This window comes from Danaus plexippus (genome assembly GCF_018135715.1).
Source record: "Danaus plexippus chromosome 9 unlocalized genomic scaffold, MEX_DaPlex mxdp_24, whole genome shotgun sequence".
Classification (NCBI taxonomy): Eukaryota; Metazoa; Arthropoda; class Insecta; order Lepidoptera; family Nymphalidae; genus Danaus; species Danaus plexippus.
This window is the reverse complement of record NW_026869847.1, coordinates 698,791-724,596: the sequence shown is the minus strand read 5'-3', so window position 1 is coordinate 724,596 and position 25,806 is coordinate 698,791. Positions and strand designations below refer to the sequence as shown.

General features: G+C 31.9%; 1 protein-coding gene across 3 annotated transcripts in view; it reads left to right on the top strand.

The window, feature by feature from the left end:
* The window catches only part of LOC116767608 (TNF receptor-associated factor 4), a 54,569-nt gene that overhangs the window by 13,894 nt on the left and 14,869 nt on the right, over nucleotides 1–25,806 (top strand). For 2 of the 3 annotated variants that reach the window (XM_032658012.2, XM_032658011.2), the window contains exon 2: nucleotides 5,203–5,254. In XM_032658012.2, the coding sequence (XP_032513903.1) occupies nucleotides 5,203–5,254 (52 nt within the window). Of the gene's footprint in view, nucleotides 1–5,202; nucleotides 5,255–21,859; nucleotides 22,148–25,806 lie in introns of those variants that run through there. The other variant, XM_032658008.2, reaches the window with a different exon arrangement.

The window sequence follows — 25,806 nt, the reverse complement described above, 5'->3', positions numbered from 1 at the left end:
CTATTTTGGTTGAAACGTTTTTTGTATAAGTTATTTTTTTGAATAAATTAACAACATGAACGAAAATGAGGTTACGTTTAATTTAAACCTAAATCATTTGTCAAAGATATGTATTTTTAAAAAGTTTTCACCAGGTCCGCGTGGTGCGACGTTAGGTTTCCAAATAGATAAAATTGATCAATGAGAATTTCAGAGGAATATGAAGCATTTATTCAACTCTATAAACAAATGACAAGTTTTTTTTTATTCAAGATCAACCACAGTCGGAAAGTGACTGGTTTCTGAGGATAGTATTACTAGAAGTAACGGAACGCCGCCATCTCTTCGACGTTAACGCCACTAATATCGAAGAAATTTATTAAATGTGAACTGTATTAATGTTTAATCAATAAGGTTTTAAGCTTCTGTGGCCTTTATTAGATAATTATCTTAAATCTTAATCTCAATCTTTGAGTCGTTTAATAAGGAACTTTCTATGAAATATAATATATACAGCTATCACTTACAAGCCATCGATTGGATTAATTTAAAATTAATATATGTACTACGTAATTCAGTTATATTTCTCCAACAGCATATATTACTAAACCCGTGGTTTTTTCTCACCCAAGTATTGTATGTGTACGTCTTACGGTTTCGGGTGTACAACGATTAGATCAAATAACTTTGTGAGCGCCGCCGCGGCAACTCTGTTGACATGGCGTAAGTATCATACGAGCTCTGCACACACAGCATCTCAAATATAACGTGGAATTTTATCTGAATTACATAACTGATAAAGCAGGCAGGCCTGCCAGGGGACAATCACCACCGTCACCTGAATAGCTTTCATTTAACGTATTTAAATATTGTTTTATACTTCAATCTATACCGAACAATCATTAAAAATGTTGGTTTGAATATTTTCTCACGTCTCTTTCTATATTTTATACATCTGTCATTTGCGTTTCATCTTGTGCGAAGTGGGACCGTTACAGACGCCGTTACTTCATATATAATGAGTTATAATTTCTTTTTTTTATTTGCAAAAACCTATCAGTTCACGGTTGAATTGAAGTAAGCCACTACTTTACCTAAATAACCTTAGATTTACGTAACTCGTGTAACATTGCGCATAACATAAACGAATGCTATTGACATAAATAGCGTACAACTGAATACAACTAGGCGTTAGTTTTCAAATATTTAGGACGAGCAAATTTACAACGGCTACTTAAAGACTGGTGGTTTGAAACTTTGAAGTTCGTCGAATTTCGTTTAATGTGAAACTTTGTAACTATAGATGTTAACGGTGTCGTTCCCAACTCGTACTAATTATACGTTTTCATTACTAAGGATTAATATAAATACCAAATTAATTTTCCATGCTTTCTATGTAGGTAAAAGTGCCCAATAGTGGAATTTAGACGAAAACGACTTCAAATGGGGTGCTGTTATGACACGCCCTTATTGTAGTCAGTTATATGCTTAGCGTACGTATATAAATTATATTCGAACAGCATCTCAAATTATATCTTTTTATTAATAAATTGATTCCTTTCGAAAACTGATTATATTATCATTCCAATTCAGGAAAGTTATAATTAACTTATGAAAGACTTTACTGAGTAACGAGTTAACGAATGAAATAGAAACTAGTATTATGAAACATGGAGTCCTACTCATTCTTTATTCGATTTGTAATTTATTATTTTACATTGTTTTTTATAAAAAATATATTTTTATGAAAATGATTTCAGTTTTTACTTATTTTCGTTACAAAGATCTCTCCAAAGATCTTATTTTAATCATACAACTGTTTTATATATGTATTTAGTAAATATCCTCTAATATGAAATTAATCTTGATGTTTTTTAAAAGAAATACTTCTGATTAAATTGCGCTCAAAATCCGTTCATAACATTTATAATATTCCAAGTAGTTTTCCACTGAGCCAACAATAAACAATTTTTCAAAATCGATTTACCCGCTTTCCAATTAGAAGCGACAAAAGTTATTATTCAATAAAATTCGAACCGCATTTCTTCCAGGAACGTTGCCAACATTAGAATCTACATTATAAAAGTCGTTGAAGTCATGTTATTGTGCTAGTTGCTATAAAATAGATCTAAATCATTCGTGGCCGGAGCGCACGCTGCGGTTTCCCAAAGCCTCATGTTACAACTGGTCCGCTAACACTCCGAACTGATCCCTTGATGTTATAGATTTATTGAAATTAAATCAACACCGCCGCTCACAAAATAACTGTTTGAATCTATTTCGAGAGACAAATAACAATTCGTTATTATAATGAAAACCAAAATTATTTAACTCGTTTAACAATTTCATCGTTAAGTTCACTGCCGTCTACCTAACGTTATAACTGTCATGTATATAAAAATATTTGAAATTATATTTTCTCCAATACATTCAGTAACATTGCCAGTAAACTTTTTGTCTGATGAATTTAAATCCAATCATCATATTCGAAGAGAGCCAATCGCTATAAATCAGGATACTTTTACTAAACATCAACGCAAATCGCTAATATAATCGAAAGCGCGTGTTAGAACACAATGATCCGCTCATTATACATTGTTATTAACAACATTAATATTGATGTGACGACATGACATAACATCACGTGTCTGTGTGTCATAAACTCTTACTGATGGACGCTTCATTCTTGAAATGAAACTTTTAAATGAGACTGTCTAGTGTTTTCTCCACACAATACCTATTCAACATTATTATTCGTCCAACCAATAAAAACGTTGACAACGGCGAAATTAACCACTATTCCAGTGCGAATGAAGCCGTAGCATTAAAAATATATATATATATATTATCAGATTTATTTCTCGTATAATAAAATAAACAGCTGGAAGGTCTGCAGCTGGGAATCGTTGCCCGATTCTTGAGGACATCGATTAAATTCTATTCTTATTTTTTAGACTCGGCTATAAACCTATTAAAGTTTTTAGAAACAGAGATTTTATAAATACTCACTAAGTGTTCGGAGACGTGAGTTCAGTTTTACATATTTTGCTAATTTATTAGTTACGTTTCGTAATATAGTACTTTATATGTTTTTAATTGGCAACAATAAAGTGGTAATATTGTATATAAAACAAAGACTTTGCTGTTCATAATTTATATGATTATTAAATCTCTCAACTGTTTTAATACAGTTTCATATATTTGTAAGATAAACGATTTAGAAATATTAAAAAAACATCTGCACTGTCGTCGTCATTTGCCGAAAATGTCCTTTAACTTTGTTTGAAAGTTGTTATGGTTTAAATCAAAACTAACCTCGTATTTCCTGTTGGAATGCCTTTCTTTACTAATCCTTTTAGCACTACTTGTTATTTATAAAACGTCTCCAAAAATACAATTAATTTAATTCGAAGTAAAATATTTATAATTCGAATAGTCACCTATAATATTTTTTTAAAACTATCCACATCAACTGCAAAATATTTCTGTGATTCAGATACCTGATTTTCAAATAACCTATATTGACAGATTTATTCGGTATTGTCAAGACTTGAAATCCTCACATACCTTTATTACATACAACCATGACCTGTATAGATTCAGGTAATATATACTATCATGTAAATACATTAAGATAAATTAATAAAGATATATTTAACGATGATGAGCACGACTGTCAACACGTCACCTGAAAAAAATCTACACCACTACAATGTTGCTAACAGAAATCAATAAATCATTACAATAAGAGAACGTGGCGCATTATTATTTCCAGCCAGAACACGGTCCGCTAGATCGATTATACCGGTTATTAAGCAAAACACTTTACCGGAAATAGAGATAGCCAGGTGAAAAAATATGTATGAGCATAAATCTTACGCTACGTACATATTTGCATCAACACTGATTAAAACATTAATGATGTTTGTATTTGTTCCCGTTTACTGTAAAGTTAATTGTTCGACAAATATATGAGCAAAACGTTTCGTTATTACATCGTGAAATTATATTAGGTCTATTAAAATTTCGGTACAAGTTGAAAAAAAATAGTATATTTTGATGTGAATCATTCCAACTGTAGAAAAAAATTCGTTTATTTGAATTATATTTTGTATTTTATTAGATAAATAAAAATGAAACTTCATAAACGATAAAGACATTAGTGTTAAAAGAATATAATTTAACACAGTTATCTGCTTAATAACTAATAACTAATAACTGGGTTTATACAGACGTTTATTTAAACATATGTTTAACGAAAGTTAGGCACAGACAAATGTGCTGTAGAATATACAACAGAATAATTACAACCAGCCGTTGAATTCACACGAGGCTGTTTAACTTCTTTGAACTTTTAAATTAAAAATATACTAAGAAGTAAGAGGAAGTATGAGAAATAACAAGAACAAAGTATTCGCGTATTTATTCCAGAACAAAACCTAAGTCTTAATCTATAGATGCAATAACAAAACTTGTCATAAATCCATTATACACCAAAAAAAAAAAAAAAATTAAATTCAAAATGTTACGATTTAACAATTAAAATGTCAAACTTCAGTGTTGCAATATTTATGACTAAGATATCGTCTATAATCTGTGCGCTAAACTCTAAAGAATCTGGTTGTTGTTATTATCTGTACATCACCATGGTGCAAGGTACAATTATAAAATAGCCATATAATTACACGGCTAATTAATCTGGCTTACTTTCTAAGTATTCTCATACGTTACAAATTACAGATACTATATTGTTAGATGGTATGAATTGAAAATATGAATTACTACTTACGATGTAATTAGCTACTGTTATTGAAAATTACTTAGATCATGAATGGCTTAATTTTTTTTTATCTGCTCACTGAAACGGTACTCGCAATTTATAAATGTCGCTGTAGTTTTATATTGTAAGGTTTAAATTTTTTTTATTGTATGATTTTATTATTTAACTTTTAAGATATAATTACAGTGTACGTGTAAATTGACTCTCTTAAAAAACGTGAAATATCTGAAAATTTACATTGTAGGTAACAAAAACTAGTCTTAAAAAATGCTATAGAGCAAAATTTTGTCAAAAAAACTAAAACCTTGAAACATTGGTTTATACCTAAGTAGGATTTTCATGGATAACTTGACATAAAGAGTTAATATTATAACGTTCAAAGGAAACTTGTAGTGAATATTATAATGCGTATAAATTAATTAATTATAATAATTTTGTTTCAGTGAGGGTTTGTTCACGAGTCCCGTAAATGCTTCCCCAGTCGACTACGCCAAGGTAACAAAATTTACTAAACCTGTTATGTATTTATATGCTATTCTATTTGGAAATTTTTTATCCTAAACTCTCAATAAAGATATAATTATAGACTGATAAGTAAAACTATTACATAAATATTAATGAAGTATAATTATAATGTTATATTTTTAGAATTTTATCTTTAAAGATAGTTATGATATCTTTGTTTGATATAAATTATAAAAATCTCAATTAACAGTTGTTTTATAAACTCTTAAACTTTGTTAACATGCCGGAAGAAACGGATGAACTCTCGAACAACAGCTAGTGTTTAAATTATTTAACTGAATGAAATTAATGACGACATCTGTCTTTTAATACATTATCACACGGGTGGTCGCTAAACAGGCCATAAACGGCTTCAAGCAGCTGCCGCTAGATGGCGCTGTTTACATTCGGCCGATGTGCGGTTAAAGCAACGATTTCGATCTGTTTTATTGTGTTTTAACGACCCAGAAGTGGCTTTTGTAAACAAAAATCACTATTTTATGTAATTTGATAGCATAGGAATGTATGGTTCATTCTTTTTATCATATTTATACCCGAGTCATAAAAGCGAAATCAGTAATTGTAGGACTAGTTATTTAAAAAAAACAAATGTTTTTTCATTCTTACTAGTCCTTTTTATCGATATATTATACATATATATATATATATATATATATATATATATATATATATATATACAAAGACAGTAAAACATACTGTATTATTATATTGGAACTAACCACAAATGTTTCTCAAAGTGCTCGCTAGCATCGTCCAGCGCGTGCGCAGAATCCATGCATTCTAATTTTCAAAGTGCTCAAAACTAGTCTGGCGATGTAAAACGAACTCTTGTAACTAAAGAAATTAGTAAGTCACGAGAGAGTGGCATGTACATAGTCATAAATAATTTATCTATACAAAATTTGTTATTTTTTTATAATGGATATAGTCTATGTTCCATATTTTTCTTCAGTAAACAAAACATTTATTCGTACAAATATATTTTGATAGCAAATTAACACCAGTTTGGTTCATATTACAAAGATTTTCTCACACATAACTCGTGACTGGCTCGGAACATTAATTTGATTCGCATTTTTCATAAGGACGTTAGAAAAAATGTTCTAACGAGCGCCATTCCTGTCATCACGCATGAGACGCCATTTGCAATTTTCGGTTTCATGTCCATTTGCCGTCAATAAACGTGATCATTCACGCTTTTTGCATTCAAAGGCGAGGCTGGTGATTATCCGTACATCTATTAAAAATCAATAATATTAAATGTATAATGTTTTGGCACGCAACCGTGTCAGTCACCTCTCGCGACGACCTTGCAATGCTAACCACTAACCGGTTGACTTTATGCTCTCTCCTGTTGTCTGTTTCATCTTACTACAAGCAAATTTTTATATCCGTCTCGCTCTTCGCTTTCGAATTTAGATTCAGTTTAAAATTACTAGATGGCGTTGTATTTTATTTTAACGTGGGTTGAGACTTCTCCATTGTATTAATCTAGACTTAATTTGAATTTGTATAATTTGGACTTCATTATAAAATTAAATAATGATCAAGGGGATTCGATGAGGGAGGCCCTTGTCCAGCAGTGTACCTCACGCGGCTGAGATGGACTATGAATGATTACTCTAATAATCACTTTTAAAGTGTATTTAGATATACTAATTTATTTCTCGGTTCGCTTCGAGATACTATCGCGATTGGCAAGACAACGTTCAAAAACCTTCCTACTAAATGTCGAATGCACGTAATACGCGTGCAGGTCCACTCGTGAGAACCGTCAATAGAGAAACACAATGATTAGGAGCAACTTGAATTCATTTGGATTAGAATTCGTTTTCTGTTATTATAAGCATGTATGTTGTATTGTGTTCCTAACTGTATGAAAAAAAACAAGTGCGTTTTCACTATTAATTTCTTTTTTTGTATACATATATAAATATAATCATTTTCATGAGCATGTGGTGTATTTATATAATCGTTAAAAAAATTATATACAAGTTATATTTATTTACGTCGATTACATTCTCGTATTCGTAATTCGGATAACTTTTTCGTGTTGCAACGTTCAAATTTATGATGTCCTGGTAGTCAACGTAAATATTTTTTAAGACTTATTCGATCTGATTAGAAAAGTCTGTTTTGTGAGGTATACTTTTATTTGTACGAATTTAGTAAGCTCTAATGTGAATGAGTAGTTTTAAAGTTGCAGTATGAATATGGATATTTTTTTTCTCGTTCATCTTCACAAAAACCTCCGAATCAACCAAAATTAAAGTAGATAAAGAACGCGCCTAACAAAAGCTTAGCTTATAACAAAAGTAGGGGAAATATTCAATTGATGCTTATATAGTTACCGGTGAAATTGTGAAAGGGTTGGAATATTTTAAATTTTCTAACCGAATTTCTCACATTACGAGAACATTAACATAACAATAACAGAAACACGATCTTAAGAAATCAGATAATAGACCGATCTATGCAACCCCTGTATTGTCCGCTAAAAATGGGCCCAAACGATATTATCAGTCGACGAAGCGTATAACTCCTCTATAAGATAGTATTAAATTACATCTATTAGGGTTTTGATTTAACTATTCACATTTAACCATTGATAAAATCCTAAATGAATTGCTTATAATATATAATTAAATGACATTAATATATGTGACTGACATATATGAGTGACGTTCAATGTATCCTTCTTTGTTGAACGTGTCTATGACGTCATCGCAACAGATAATAAAAAATAATTTAGTCTGTGGGCTGGGCGGTAATTGGTGATATATTCAGATGTAATAATTGACCGTGGAGACCAGAGAGTTCCCATTGTAAATATTGAACGTCCATCCAATAGATATGATTCAGATCACAGACAAAGGGATACCATCTATAGTGTATAGTGATGCACATTCTTGGTCTTTTCTAAGGAGCTATTAGGCCGGCCGCAGACTGAAAGTTATATACAACTTAATTATTGAATTTTAAATTTTTATGTTGTTATATGTTATGTTGTTATATTATATAAAGCAAAATTATTATTCGAATAATGCTTTATATGAATAGGCAATGATTAGTAATATTTGCAATAAATTTGGTAGATAGCATTTCCCGTCTCTACAAAAATATTCACTGAGATATCAATTGAAATGAAAAAATATAAAATAATATTAATAATCCTTTTAAATGGATTGAATGACAAATATTTAATATTAAAATATAATATTAAAGCCGAATTTTTCAGTCCGATAATGTATGTCCATCCTAAGATCCAGATTAATCTACGACAAGGTTCATCGACCCGTTCAGTATGAAAGGTTCCAATTTGAAGATATTAATGCCGGGGAGCCGAGACCTTTATACGACCCCCATTTTAATGTAAATCACTGTAAACAATTGTAGATACGTGAAAGAACGTTCGGTGACCGCATCAGTATTAAATTAAAATTACCATGAATTTAGAACGGCTATGGATTTATTCATCAGATCTTTTTGTCTGTCACCAAATCTTTAAAATATTTATATTATAATAACATTTCAAATGTACTCTCATTCAGTAAATAAATACATGATAATTGTTAGAAATAATTCAATCAATTTCTTATTCATATTTGTTTTATATTCTTGCTACTTATTTAATGTATTGATTTATTTAAATCGATATATTTCGGCTGATTTCGTCACTGGGTTGTTTTTTATTAAAGTAGCGGTTCATATATTTTATAGAGACAATTATTTTACCGGTTTCCTCTTAAAATCGTTATAATATTAGGAGTGAATAAAATATAATTTTTCTTCTGATAACGTCAAAAAGCATTTATATTGCTTGAGTCAACACACTTCATATACTAAGACATGGTTTCAATAAAATCCCACGTCTCTAACGTGACGAATCACGTATATTTAAAAATATTCAACGTATTTCAAGGTGAGTGCAACGTAGAAATGTTACACTGTAACATATTTCTTGAAGTATTCAACTATCACTATTATTGTAGTCAAACGAAAAATACACACGCGAGTGTCAGCTCAGAAGATACAACGACGATAATACAGTTAAAGGTCGCGCGTTTGATTCCTGACTGGATATAGATCGGCTGGGTCGTTCTACTGTCTATTATAATAAATAATTAATTAAAATATTTTTAAGGATTAATTTTCCTAAAATTTAAATTAATTTATTGTTTTTTAATAATATAAATAAATGAATGAATACAAACATTTGTCGATATTTAACCTAATGTAATAATTATTCTTATTATCACAGAATAACCCTAATCACATCGTATGAGCATTTGAGAGCTCTCGAAGTAACCGAATTGAAGGCATCGCGTTCGGAGTATGATGGATTGTGATGAGCAGATATTATGAGTAGGGTGACCATCACTACAGAGGCGGATAAGGATTACACTTCATATGCGAGATGAACTCCTAACTGTTTTTTTAAAGATATTTCGTTAAATATTAAATTGTCTAATCAATGAGTTATCGTTTCCGTCGACAGTTTTAGAGTTATCCATTAAAGAGTCCGAATGAATGACTTTGAGGCTATCGCAAACACGTTATTAAGTCAACTCCCCTACCAAGAGTTTTCACTTCAAACTGAATGTAAATAACTTTTAAGTGTTCATTACATAATTTTCTCACATACTAGTATAAAACTAGGAAATGTTCGTATTTGGTGTCGACGAAAACTAATAGTAAGAGTTATTTTATAAATGCATTTGAATATAATGGTCACCCGAATAATAAGCAGACGTAACACATAGTGCCAACGTGATAGATTCCTCCAAAGTCATTCTCGTTTTGTTTGAACTCTATGATTTATCGGACGTTATTAATTCAAGGTGTAAATACAGCCTTAAACAGACGCTGGCTGGCTCGGGTGGCATTTGTCATATGTCATGTAGCTTGTGATCTGAATGTATGTAATGGGAATTATTTTTTTGTTCATTGCATATATAACATTATTATATAAAGGAGATATTTAAACTTATTATAAAGAGCCTACAGAAAGTAGAGAAAAGAAAGTCGTTTCCTATACGTACATAATATATTTTTAAATATTTCCTGTTTTTTTTCTATAATAAAACCTTCGGTGTCTAATGAATATTCTTACGAAAGCTTATTTTTCATAGCCGTTTGTTTATTTTTACGTATTAACATAACCTTTTAACTCTATCTATATATATTGTGTGTAAACACGATGTTGATTGGATCACCTTTAAATAAATCATAACTTAATATGCTTCTATCTTCTACGTTCTATGTTAAACTTTGTAATTAAATTATTTGTTAAATAATTAATATCACTGCATATTAATGTACAATATTATATTAATTACATATAAAAGACATCAACGCGTCGTCCTGTCGGCTGATAGTATAAGTGACATAGTTAGGTACACGTTAATGTTATATAAGGGGTAAATAATTTCTAAACAGAAAATGACACCGATTGACCTCATCGTATCTTTGTTAACGATGAATTATTCAGATGAATTTTGAGTTGGACACATTTGTCTGCTCTTATATTTTTTTACGTTCTAGAATGATATGTGGCCTCTTTTACGATTGATATATCTCTCTTGATCCTGACTGTCGTCTGGTGGTGTAAAGGTTGGAGAAATACTTCAGTAGTATTCAGTATATCAGAATAAAACTAAAATTTTATTTAATTCCAAGGAACAGGTGGGTGGCTTTTAATATGTAGTGATTTGGTATGTGTATAGGGTTGATGCAAAAATAGATTTATTGATTTTGAAACATAGGTAGGTTTAGGTATGTTTATTAATTTAAAACTCAGAGAACTATACATAGAAGAAGATGGAATTTAAACTTGGAATGTGCATACTTTTTGAAGGAATTGGCTTTCCAAGGAAATGTTTTATAATCCAAACACTTAATATATAATGTTATTCTCCAGTACAATAATGATTACATGTCTATACATCCCACACCAACTGCACAACCGCGATGGGTGTCGGGTGTCAACCCTAGTGGTATTGGCTCGAGATTTAGCTGGTAATGATTGGCCAGTTGTGTGTGCAGCTGTCGCAAGGTGCGCTGCAGCTGGAGTTGGACGAATGTTACACAAACATTATAGGCTCACCTCAATCACACTCCTTAACTAGTTTTACTTGATTGTATTACAGTGAGTAATTTACATATATTTTGATCGAAGCTGCAAAGAAGAGAAGGTCGAGTATCTAGAAGCACATTCGTGAATAGACTTTTGATAATATCATATTATTAATTGTTGAAACATATTCATCAAACATTTATACGTATAATTAATAATGTTCATATAAAACACTATGTTGTAACAGAGGTGTCGTCCAGTCTCCATCCTGCAGGGACCTGTTCCGACATGTGACGACCTCCTCCGCGACCTTGCTCTGTCTGATCTTAGCGTTGTAGTGTATCAAGCGTCAATGAACAACAAAAAACGCCTCGCTGTTTTTATTCTTGGCAGCTGTATGTTACAGAATAGTGAATGAATTAAGAGAGCAACTCATTTGTGAGTACATAAAGGTGTAATTTTTACAACATTTTATATAAAAATAAATATTATAACACATAAGTTTCGCGTATCCTTTAATATGTTGCAATTCGATCGAGACGCGTGCGAGGCGAATGTACGACCTTGCCGAAAATATTTGAATAAAGTTAGCGACCGTGTCCCCAGAAGATTTTCCATTATTGCATAACAAATTAAGAATAAAACCATACGGTTTGACTTTAAAATATTTAAAGGAAAAGATCACAATATAACCTTTTTTTCTCTCAGGAACAAGTAACGACTTATACAATAATGAAATGGGAACCGCTTATTTATTCGTTAACATTTTTAACGGTAGATTAAAACGAGTTGCGTAACAATAAACCGAACTTAAACACGCAAACTGAGTTAACAAAGACATCCTCAAGTAACAATGGGATACGCAACTTCTTACTGATTGGCACAAAGGATTTTAAAACCTATTGGGAGACGTGGCAGTTAGCGAGCACTGTTTTATTTCAGCTACTGTGATAAGTAGCAGTAACATAACAGTAATGAAATTAAATTCAATAAACATATAACACCAGAATGTATTTAGAAGAATTTTGTTTATTTTTAAGTAAACTGAACTATCGGGACGGTTTTCTATAAAATTATGGCGCGATAAATAGACACAATAGTTAAATAATGTGCTGTTACTCGTTAAGTATTTGTATTTCTGTTCTATAATTCCCATCTTGACTTTCTATGTGGAAGTGTGATGGTGAAGTCTCTGTAATAAAGATTTACAGTTTGTACTGGGCAGATAGTAAGCATATCAAGCTAGAAGCAAGGAGGATAACGAACTTCAAAAATAAAAACACATTCATTAATAACTTTTATAAAATCGTTAGATTAATTGGTTTCATGAACACGTGTCTTGAAAATAATATTAAGGCAGTGTCAAGATATATGTCAGTTGTGGGCTGAGCTATAACAAATTTATTTTAACTGGTATAATTTTTTTTATTCTAATTTAAGAGTATCTTTTCACCGTCACTGCAGTTTAGTTAAAATGTTTCTTGACAATAAAATAAGCTTTGTACATACTTAAATTTTACACATGACAGTAATTTTTAAAAGGCTTCTCCGTGGGTTACAACTCAACATATTTAGGATGCAATAATTTCACCTTTAGTAATGCTTCGACAACGGTCGTCATTACGGAGAACGGACCTCCAACACAAAGACAGGAACGCGATATTTGGACGTGTTTCAATCGCACCGCTAACCCCTGCTGACAGGGCGGCTTGATGGCAATACAATATATTAAATCTTAAACGATAAACTACCTTACTCTAATACATATAAAGGTAAAATTTGTATTTACCATCAAAGCTAAACATTTCGCAGATATATTTCAAACGAAAATTGTATTTATGATTTTGTATTAGAGCTCCTTTTTGCAGATATTATTATAGCTGTAAAGGTGTGAATTACTGTTTGCAAGTTAACTGTGGAACCACCGACGTTGAACACAAATAACAAATGATTGTTTCTATTATCTATGCCTTTAAGTTGAATTTCGTGTGAAATAATATGATCATAAATTATGCCTCTTATCTATACAAGTTTCAATATCAATCGGCCGATGACAACACGAAATATTTGGCGACAACCAGCCAAAAAATGCTATTATTTTTTTCCTTAAATACTAATTTATTTGGATATACGGGTAAAGATTATCCGTAGTAGCTCAAGTCGATCTAAAGTAATAGTATTCTATTATCCACATATATGGAATTAGAGATAGTAGTTATTGTCACGCTGATATTACTTGAAATTGCGCGTTCTATATGTGAGTGTCACAATTAGCCACCACAGTCAAAGAACGCGTTGAACGGACGTCATGGCTTACATTTCTGAATTATTTACAATCCAACATAACTAGAAATGGGAACGGCCATATCTAGAGATCGGTTGACAAATACCAGCTATTTGTCATACTATAAAAATTTTATGGATACTAAAAGAACGTTCTGATTTCTCTCCTAAAATATGAATAACTTCCCATTCGAAGCGTTTACTTATATTGCGTTTCATATAATCAACGAGAAATTAGTTATGCCATTTAAGAAAAACAATCTAATCCCGATGGTGCGTGGTAGGACGAGTAAAGACGCGTTGCAAGAGCTGTTCAGCCTGGTATATGGGCATTCCTGATCGTGTAATGAGTCATAAAGAGACCGCTGTAACAACGTTGGAAGATGCTTTCTACTTGGAAATTTTGGGGGACCGCCTTTGTGACACCGTCGTCATTGTGTGCCTTTGATGACTATTTTGTAGACATTGGGATGTTTTTATTTAATTGATTGCTTGTAATTCCTTTTAAAGGTGTCTTGAATACCTTCACTATGTAAAAATTTACTGAGATTTTGTCTGAGCTGTTCGTCTCTTGTATTTTATATTAAGAGATATGTTACTAGGCGTAGTTTCTCGACCTTGCTGTTTTGAATTCTAACGAACGTTTAGGAATGAGTTATGTTTAAAGTTTAAACAATAATTCCGTCAACGGTCAACGTTTATTAATCGCTGACTCCATAGTAGAATCCTATTACAATGATGAATGTTTTAAGCTGTTTTTACACATCATTAATGATATCATAGTTTCTTCTTAGTCGTGTATTTGTAGATGTAACTTGAATTTTATAATTTATTTTTTTTTAGTTTTGAGTGTTGAAATTGAGTTAGTTATAGTGTGGTGAGATAATGCTAATTTGGTTACAATATGATAGTCTTGGCGAAACGATTATATTTGAACACCGTCCCTTATCTAACTAGTAGAAGGAGTGTCGACCAGCTGATCTTAATTGAGAGACCAGTTCTTATATTAACGGACGTTAGTTTTTTTTAAAGCATACCGGTTGTCTGACCTTAAGGATGAAATCATCGGATGAAAGTTGACAAAATAGATAACGGACGAGACGTTAGATATTTTTTTAGTCGATACTGTGAATATTTAATATAGCTTGTAACGCTTACAGAAAATGTAAAGCTTTTTATTTAATTTCCAAAAGATTATCATCTAATAGACACATCTTTAGAAGCCCAATACTTTTCAATCCATCGCCATATGTCGATGAAGATCACTTGACATTGTTTCTGATGTGCTTATGTAAAATTTATGCTCTGTGATAAAAGTTCCGTGGGTGCCTTCAACCGACACGCTTTTGAATATCTTGCGTCAGTCGATTACAATTCATTCTTTAAATATGACCCAAAACTTTAATAAGTATTTCCTCTGTTTAATACAATATTCAAATAAATTCTATAACGATGAGACTTCATTCAAATTTTGTGATGTTTTATTATTTTTTAATAATTTTATTTTTACTTTTCATTGTCAGTCCAGATTGTCGAACAAGCGTATCTCAGAACTAATCCTCGTATATTTATCGATATCAATGGTTACAGTAAGATATAAGAAAAAAGTCAAGCTTGTTTGACAATAAAAGGTCTCGGTTTACTGAGGAATGTTGTTGTATGACGAATAGCGTGTGTACCGAAAAAATAACATGTCTTCCGTTCTTGTTGGTGCATTCGATCTTGGTGGTTTATGTAGGACAATAAAGTCATTCATGTAATTTTTCGTCCTTAAATCTTAATCATTTTAGTTAATAAGAGTTTTAAAAGCTGCTTTGTATATTAATTCTAATCCTACAAATGTTATCAGAAGGAATCATAAAAGTTATTTTTTGTAAACGTCCTTACTGTAGAGTTTATGTTTAAAAAGGTTTCATACGATGGGTCGAATAAGAAGACATTTATAGAAGTTTCGGTGTTGACTCCGGAGACGACTGCAACTGACATTTTTAATTGACGGAGGTACAAACTTTGAACATATGGAACTCGGACCACCCTGTACAATAAGACCCTAATTGGTCCACAGATTAAGTAGCGATAAAGTTAGTTACAATACCTCTTTATGTAGACGTATGAAACAGCTAATAGCTCGTGTCAGTGTTTTGAAACTTTAATTATGACACATTGTGGAATATCGATAGGAATCTTTTTTTAACAATAAGACATATCTTTCGTAACGGAAGACGATACAGAAAATACGTTTCGTATACAAAAATTCCTCTAAATTAACTTTAACTTATTCATGTAAAATATGTTATAAGCGTAGTTTGCTAGTTGGATTTCAAAATTTATATATAAAGTCAAGAAACTATTTTTTTTTTATATATATTTATCTTAATACATCCTACGTAATGTTTTCTTTGATGTAACGAAGGTCATGAGAATTTGTTTGGTTTGATCACACAAAGCGTTATGTAACTGTACACTTAAGAATTGAATTCATTTTAAGAACGCCCATGTGGGAGCAGCATTGTTCGTCTGCCATCATTTAGTGCAATTACGACTACAACATATAAGAAACGTTAAAAGTAATTTACTTATTATATTTTGTATTGTGCGTTGCATTTATTGTCGAATTACAAAAAGATACATATGATTTTTTTTTAATAAATAACATTAATATTTATATAAATCCTTCTTCTACTCGCGGAATATAGATTTATTAAATAAAATGATTAGTTATTTCTTGAGCGACACAAAATGATAACTGTCATTTAAAAATTTCCATTCTAATTCATACACATCTGTCTAACTTGTAGCCAAGTAATATTATTGTACGAAATTCGAATGTGTAGATATTTTTGTCGATATATTTACGGTCATATATTTCTGAACTGGAATCTTCTGGAATGTTATAATTGTCTATGGGCGTGTTGAATTATTAATAAAGCTGATGTGTTTACCGGGTTTCCGGGATTAATATGTATTTATGACACGATACCACAAAACTGTTATTTATCATGCAAATGTTTGTAACCGAATCTCAATATTGGTTACTATTAAAATAATTCGCCAAAAGTGTATTGAAATTTTTGTTTTTAAAAAAAGAATGAACATTTGTACTGTAAACATATTATAAGAAACTTAATAAACTGTATAACGTGCTAGTAATAAGAAATAACTAATTTATCATCCGTTTAAATACATTAGAAATGTCAACGCCAAAAAACTTATAAAAAATTGACATCTCGTATATGTCAGGACAGGGGCGTTACCGGGCTCCATAATGATTACGACTCGCTTGTCAACTGAATTAGTCGACTAATGCCCCTAACCATATTGTCAGCGTACGTAATTGGGGCAGTTAGAGCGTACGTATAATATAAAGTTCCATCTGTCATCTCAAAATTCTAATGGCCTATTGCCTAATTGCTGGTCATATGTTTGATTTCTTTTTGTCTCAATATTTATCAAATCCCATTTACATTCTCATTTATCTCAACTTATGAAGTTTTCTTACTTATGAAGTTTTCTTCTCTTGTATATAATGTTATTGATTTTTAAACGACAAACGATTTGTTTGTTCTTTTTTGTTATATAAAGTCCTCGTTCAATTTAAAGGTGATTTTGTAACGTGAAAGCTAAAACCCGGTAGCCCATCCATCCGCACCATCTGAACATACATTAGCCTTATCACAAATTATATTTTAAAACTATGAACTGTCAAACGTAAGTGACAGTTCTAATAAATGTGTCATTCGGTTTATTTTCTTTTTACACGCGCCATCAATGTCACCTCAGCATTCGATGATTTAAAAGTTCTCTGCCCTTTCTTTGTTTCGGATTTTAGTATGAGTACGCATATGACGCAACGTTTGACGTTCGGATTAAGAATAGAACATGTTTTTAGAAGTTTGGGGCGATATAACAAATTATCATAAGGCTCGATAATGAGTTCGAGGGTGACAGTTGTGTTATAAACTGCCCCCTCGATTGTTATGAATTCGTTTTCGGTTACTCAAACAAAACATAAACTTAAATATATCGGTCTGCTCATTAATACTCGCAAGATTAATTTGGAAGCTTTCAAGTTTTACACGAATCTGTTAGGGAAATGATTTCATGGAATTCGGTGAATGGTATTCAACAAAGAACTCAAAAATTCCCAAATTATTCATTGTTAATTATAATATTTATTTCTGTCCTTAAAAGACATTTGCTCCAGTTTTCCTAAATTCTCTTAAATTAACTTATAAGTTCAATGATATGAAATATTTCTAAGATTTTGAACATTAGACTCGATGCTATAATCAAAAATATATAAAGTCAAGCAAATACTTAAATAGTCACGCACAAAACGTCCGTGACCACGTATGTCATTATATAGAGACAATAAAAAATAAACGGAGTCAATGAGGTCGTATGATTGTTTTAAGAATTATATATCAATTCCTGTAACAGTGGTGTCGCGTGCGTGCACTCACGACACGGACTATCGACATACAAATGATTGTAATTAAATATAAAATAACATTGTTACCAAAAACACCCACATAATTAATTCTATCGATTAAAACTCACTCGTAAATCTAGTGTTTTTGTTATTCAGACTAACTTTGTTATTACTTGAAATTTTTGACTTAAAAAAAATCTTGACTTATTTATTCATAAGATCAAAAACCCCTTAAGATGTGAATCTTCAGCACGTGGTGAGTGACCCTGTGAAATCTATTTATGTTTTTCACTCCGTGACACATATGGCGCTCTGTGCCTTTGTTTAGTTAATGGCATGGGGTTTGCACATGGTAACATGGTGTTCCATTTTTGTTTGGCACATTCAGTGTGGATGTATTGCTTACGCTTATAAGGAGTAAGTAAATTACTTTGAAATATCAGTTCCATCTTAGTTAATACGATACTTTTTTTATTAAATGTATGGCTAGGTATTGTAAAGAAATAGATTTATGAAAATTAGATTGTTTTTATTCCATATTAATTATGTTCACATACATTTTAAGAATTATTTTAGTGAAAATATGTTATTTAGGAAGTAAAGATGGACTATTGAAGTTGACTCAGAAGGAAGAGTTGTAAAGAAGAATAGCAACCTCCCGTACTCTCTATTTTTACATTAAGCTCGGATACTTTATATAGTATTATATTCTGTTTCCTTTGGGAGAATGATGCTACCCCGGTCTAGTCACTTCAAATACCAGTTAAATACCTTAAAACATGGAGAAAAATATTAAGGTTTTTGATCTGTTTTCTAGTTAATAAACATTTAACACCAACTATTAATAGGAAAAGGTCAGATAATGAGACGTTAGGTTATACGTAATTCATTTTATTTTGTATTAAATAAAAGAATAGATAATATAAATAACTATATATACATGGATATAAAATACAATTTAAAATTGTGAATCTAGTTAAAACCGACCTTGATCCAGGCACACCAGTGACCACTTCCTGCACGCATACTTTCAATTAAATTAGAGGAAATGATTAATAGTTAGTTCAACTATAGACATTTAACTATTACGGCATATTGTTTAGTTTGGGCGCGTGTTGAACGGTTTATCACTGACTTTATATCTCCGCCATTTTATACTATTGTAGACCTTATGACTATAGCAATAAAACATAATGTTCAATTAATGTTGTATTCATGTTTGATAACTATTAAAAAAATAGCAACTAGTTATGTTTAGTGACCATTACTATTTACGAATATTTTTGATATATTCACCTCATATACCTTTTCTGAATTATTTTATTTAGTTTGTTTGTTGGGAATTAGTTAGTGTACATAAATAACTATTAAAATAAACTTAACGATGTTTGCAGAACATTAATTTGAAGCAATAAGTAATCAGGCTTCGTAATGGTAAAAATGCACTAAATGCAAATATTATAAATAATAATATCATAGCTGACTGATTGAACGTCAGCAAAATTAATCTTTGATGCCTTATTTTATTATTTTTTCTGTTTCTTCTAAACATTCTTCTACGTCATAAAATACCACATCTAGTTAAGGAGCTTTGCATCTGAGCACAGATAACAACAAACAAATAGAAGCGAATATACATCCTAATACCTTCAATATAATCCCCATTTTAGTCCGTATATATAAAAATAAAAATTCATTAAGTTTTTTTTGTGACCCTAATACTTTCTATGGAAGTAATTACTTAATAGTTGAAGATAAAATAATATAAAAAAGAAACTCCCCCAGCCACTTTAGCGGCTTACATGTAATTAGCTTTTAACATAATAAACGGGAGTTATTTTACGGTGACGAAAATTAATTTACGACCTCCGAAAATAACAATTCGGTGACTTGTCAAGACGCGAACTGAATGTGTAGGGAGATTAAATACAACAAAATGGCATAATCACGACGCAGTGAAAGTTACAGAACGAAAAAATTCGTGGAAATAAGAAGAGTTAATGCAGAATTGAGATTTTGAAAACACGATACACATACACTAGTTTAAAAGTGACTTAATTAAAGTAAGAGTATAGTAGATACATTTCAGAACGTCGTCTGCTATATCTATAATATTGACACACAAAAATAATTAACATGTCCACACATATTCACGAAATGAATTTGACCATAAAATCTATGTCATCTATTTGGTTTGCTGACAATTTTATAGCCTTTCTAATTGATAATTGAACAGTTGAAGCATTTGAAATGAGCAAATCTATGACAGCAAAACGTTCCAGAGTTATCTGAATGATGATAAACGTAAAATGTATCAACAGTGCCGTGATAACGGATTCTTAATATTGTACTGTATTAGTTAACGTACCCTCGTAGTTAATGAATATGTATGACTTCAATCAATCTGAATCCATCCCTCGTAACTCAAGGGCTCTGTCAGTCACTGCTGCCCTCATGTTTTAATGGAACTTTTAAGTTCCATAGTGTAAGTGCCCATTGAACAATAGTGGAACGCGTCCGGACAAAGACCGGGTTTGTCTTGGCAAGTTGGCATTAATTATTCTATATTGATGGGTTTTGGGAACAGGATGTTAGGATACTTAGGTTTTTTATGACTCTGTTTATATAACTAACCACACAGCTGTTCATACCATATAGGATCTAGTGTCTGAATATGTTCCTTTAGTGTTTATCAGCAGTAATGTGTAATTTCTATGGAATTCTCGATCTAATAAAAGTTACAACAATTCAAATGCGACACAAGAGAAAACCGACACAAGCGTCTCGTTTTTTCTTTCAAAAACTACTTAAAGCTTTGCAGCTCTTATGCGCATGCGCTGCGGGCGATTGGCAGCTGTGTGCGCACGTGGCCCGTCGGAAGTAAACACGCAACGAACTGAGCGAGCGTTGCATTGTTTCAGTGCAGTCCGTGAGTCGCCTGACGTGATATGAGGTCTCGGATCGGATAACAGTCGGCACAGTCCACACCAAAGTGCATCGCTAATTTTGTACTTTGGGCTTCAAATGCGCAGCTGCGATCTCATATTTAAATTACCTTATTGAAGAATACATTTAGTTTTGAGAATACTATTTTAGAATACAAAATTTTTGAAGACTGTAAAATAATAAATAATCAAAATTGCAATTAACTTAAGCCGTAAATTTACATGTTATTATAATTTGATACAGACCAACATTTACTACGTCCACCGAACGAGGGATCAAATGGTAAAAAATGTTAAAATCAAACTTGTTCGAACATGAATTCGATTAGGACGAAAGGCTTTGTTGACAAACTAGTTCGGACAAGACTGATCTTGTTATCTTATAAGACACCTCTTTACTAATGTTTCTGGAAACATATTTTATTTATACATGGTATGATGGATGTACTCTGTAAGTAATTAGTACGTTTTATTGTGTTTTTCCATTCAACATTGCCAAGTCATGGTACAATTCGTATCGAAAATAAATTTAAAAACTTCAATACATTTGTTTTCAGATCGTAAAAGTAATACACATAGTCCCACCATATAATGTGAATTAATTTTTTTATGCGAAACTAATTTCAGAACAGTGGTAATTTATTGAGAAGCGATAAGGCCGCCCTATCGGTAAACAAAAGACTCGGTCCCTCAGCGGGGTCCCAATCCATGATTCCTATACCAGTCCGTGTGATACAACACTGCACACACAGTACATTCAGTGACCCTACGCAGTACGCACACAAGCTCGTCTTGTACACGTCGCAACTTGCACAGCCACCGGCCTGTAAGTTCTGATGGCATCGCATTCGTCCGCCGACCGTCGTGAAGAGCGCACGTATCGCTCGCGATCGAGTTCAGTGAACGTGTAGTGCTTATGGACAGTCAAGATGGTGCGAAGCTTGTCGCAGTGGACGAAGACCCTCAGCTTCCCGGCTAGGTTGTCTCCGAACCGCACCTCCAAGGAGAGCATGGTGAACGTGACGCCTGGCTCCCCTGGGGTTTCCCCTACCCCCAGTGCTTCATCTCTCCCGCAAGGCTCTGACAAAACAATTTCCCCGATCCCTATCACTGAGATCAGTCAAATAGTAAGTCGCCCTTTCATTGGGGAACGACCCTAAAACTTTTTCATTTTATTATTGGGGGTGTTATGCATGTAATGAGTATCCATTTTTCTATATCTCTAAGAATTGGTATATTATATTTGGTATATCAAACTTTAAGAAAGTTCATTTATACAGTTGTATATACTTATTTATTATTGTCTTGTTTAAGTTGACCATTTCTGCAGTAAGCAGATACCGGTTTATATCCAAACATAAAACATTTCAGTTGCCTTTATAAGAAAATTCGCTTAGAATTTATATTGTCGTCTGCAATGTCACAATTAAACGACATCATTTATTTTTTCGTCATACTTTTAATGACTCGCTTTTAAAATGGCTGAATAATAAACATTAATACAAAGTGATTTGATTGTTTACAAATATTAAAAAGCGTTTTTGATTCTTTATCCCTATATGATGACACAGTTAGATATAACTGGTTCTCCATTAAAGTCACTAAAATACGTGTTTGAATTGTTAAAATATTGTACGCCATATTAGCGAGCTATTAAGCTGTAGGTTTCTGAAAGGAAATGAACGATACGTGTCTCGGTTCCCACGTAGAAAGCACTCAGTTGAACGGATACTATAGTTAGCATGTATTGACGGTTGTCTTAAAACAGTTCGATTAGAACGTCGTATTGAGCTATCGATGTATGTTAAAACTGGCGTTGTTGTGATTTTGTAAGGTGTTTTAGTCTCGGGTCTGTACGGCCGGTGCGCTGCGCAGGCGCACCGTTATGTCCCCCTTGCACTCACCTTGACAAGGCCGCACAGAGATGCGAGTTTTTGCAAAGCAAGATAGCACATGACTTTCACCTTTTGAAATGCCTTTCTAAATGCTGAAGTGTTTCAAATTTATTTAGGCCTCGTGTTGTTCGTGAAATCTTATATACAGTTGTCATTTTAAACATATTTATAATTATTTTGCCACCTAGCAACTTATTATTTAAATAAGACTTCTCTGCAAGCCTTGTAATTTTGCATTTATTTTTTTAATCTTAATTATTCACTTCATTAAAACCCGTTCTACGGTAAATGTTGGAAGTTCTAACATTCCTAAATAAGTCGATAATCAAAGTGTTGCACAACTTTAAGTTATTTAACACGATCTCGTGATTGGGACATACTAAAGATCCTTTTGAAACATTACGGTACGTTTTGTTGACCTCTATATGATTTGTTGACCTCTATATACTATACAAAACACAGTATTCTTGTTCAAAACATTCAAGTTCGACATGGTCTAAATATTAAAATTAGGCATCAATGATAGAAAAATAATTTGAGTCTTCATCTTGTGTCAATACGTATACAATATATAATTCATGTATCAAAGTGTCTTCAACCCACGGTTTTGTTTGAGAAGTCCGTAATTTATACGTTTTGCAATAAAATATGTTGATTGTCAAATTTTACGCTTCACAAGACGTCATAGTGTTCCACGAGGGCTGACAGTAAATTAAGAAACATGTAATAAAATAAAATTCATTTGTAATCGTAAAAGAAAGCCATCAATAACTAAGTGGGGTCGTTTTATAGTGCGTCGGTGTGTTTGTCATTTAAAATATTTTTGACGACATTCATTGAGTGACAATAAATTATATTTCATGCGAGTTATTTTATGAAAAACTTTAATATCCATAAAATTTTGCGATCATATGTTTCTTTGAAAAAAAAAAATGTCGAATGAAGTTTGGAATTCGAAATAAATTGAAAAAAAGTTCCAAATTTAATTTCAATGTATTATGTTAATTTCCTTCTTCATAACATTAAACTTCTTTCTATATACTATATATAAAGTTACAGACAAGTAATTGCATAGTCGATGGTGAATATAATGTAAGGTTTTTATTGTGTGGCAACACAGACATCTGCGGGTCAAATTCCTGCTTGCCATGTGCTAGCTACTGATGGGAAACGGTCCGTGCACATGCCTTAAAATGTAATGTTGATTTGATAAAGGAATATTAATGTTGTAGCGGACTCTATAATAGCTTTCACATCAATAATTAACAACTATATAAAATGTTATTGCATTTAATTTGAGTCGCAGAAAGCTGTTGTGTAATTTTATTAAAATTTTACAGCCAATTTCGACGGATGAAATTAATTCATTTGTATATATAAAAGATAAAGACAATTTACGATTCCCATTATATAACGACATTTATGATCAATGTTTTATTCATTTGTATTTTCTACCATTCAATGATCATGTACGGATGGGATATGTACAAAATAATACAAGAAGCGAGATCTTATTTCTGAAGCATCTTCTTTTTTTTGTAAGGGAAGTGTCTTAACAGCTGTTGCTATGAATGTGACGGAACCAGACACCAATACTATTGAGATCTCTAAATTATAGACATTTTCATACCGCGTAATAACTTCTTCCTTTAACTCATAGCTCTAGCGTGTTCAATGTGTTTATATTTGATCACAGACATGTATTTATTAACAGCATGTATATATTATCTTGCATAATTTGCTTTAAGAATTCTTGTTAAACAAACCCTTGGTTGAAATATTATTTTATGTTTGATGTAAAACGAGAAATAAACCTACGTATTAATAAAAATCCTTTGTTGAAAAATTACGATCAATATATTCATTTATTTACTAAAGATTGCGTAAATATAAACATTTTAAATATTTGCAAGACGTATTGGAATCTAAAAATACGAAGTCAGCAGATCTACTCACGCAATATGGACTTTGTAACTTCAAAACAGACTATCATTTAAATTTGTTTACAAAAATTATATGTTAAAGTTAATAACAAAATTATTATTCACATAACAACTAATCTATGAAAATTTTATTGTAAAATGCATCCTCAAAAAAACAATAAAAAGTAAAGACGCGGGTTCAACATTAAGAGCCCAAGTTATTGTGTAATATTAAGAACCGTTCTGTGTTATATCAAATACATATGGACGGATGCGAAAAAAGATTCGTGAAAGATAAAACTGAGTTTCCGGATACAAATATTAAACAAATATTGGAGACCATAGACTATAGATAAAACATAGATAACATATCCATAGATACTTTACAATATTTTTATAATGTACGATTATTTATAAGTAAAAATGTCGAGGGATCATCAATAAATTTAAAACTATTTAACTTTTATCGAAAGCCTCATAAAGTAAGTTTCGAAGTTCCAGAAAAAAAAACGTTTTTGGCATCACGTATGTAGCAGATGTAGCATATCGGAACCAAGTATAGGGCGAACCTTGAAAAATTTGTGAATTCCATTCAGGCACCTGCCACCAGCAGATGTTTGTCGGAAACTTATGACGATTTAAAGCGCGCGGACCAAACAGCTGACTGTCGAATTATATGAAAAAATCTTACCTGGCCGTCCTCATTGATCAGCTGATTCCGAGGCAGATGTCTCTTTTGATGCTTTGAGTGGAAAATGATTCAATGAAATCGTTCAAAGAATACATACTCTGTTTCTATGCAGACACACTGCACGGCCAGCTGTTTTGTGTCAGGGTTAATAAAAAGTAGTTATGAATATTGCAGTTCAAAGGGCAGCTCTCGATACATATTTATAAAACATCTAAACAAAAGTCGTCCCCTTCTCTGTGCGTCTGTTTTGTATCGACTTGTTTATTGACAGACGTCGA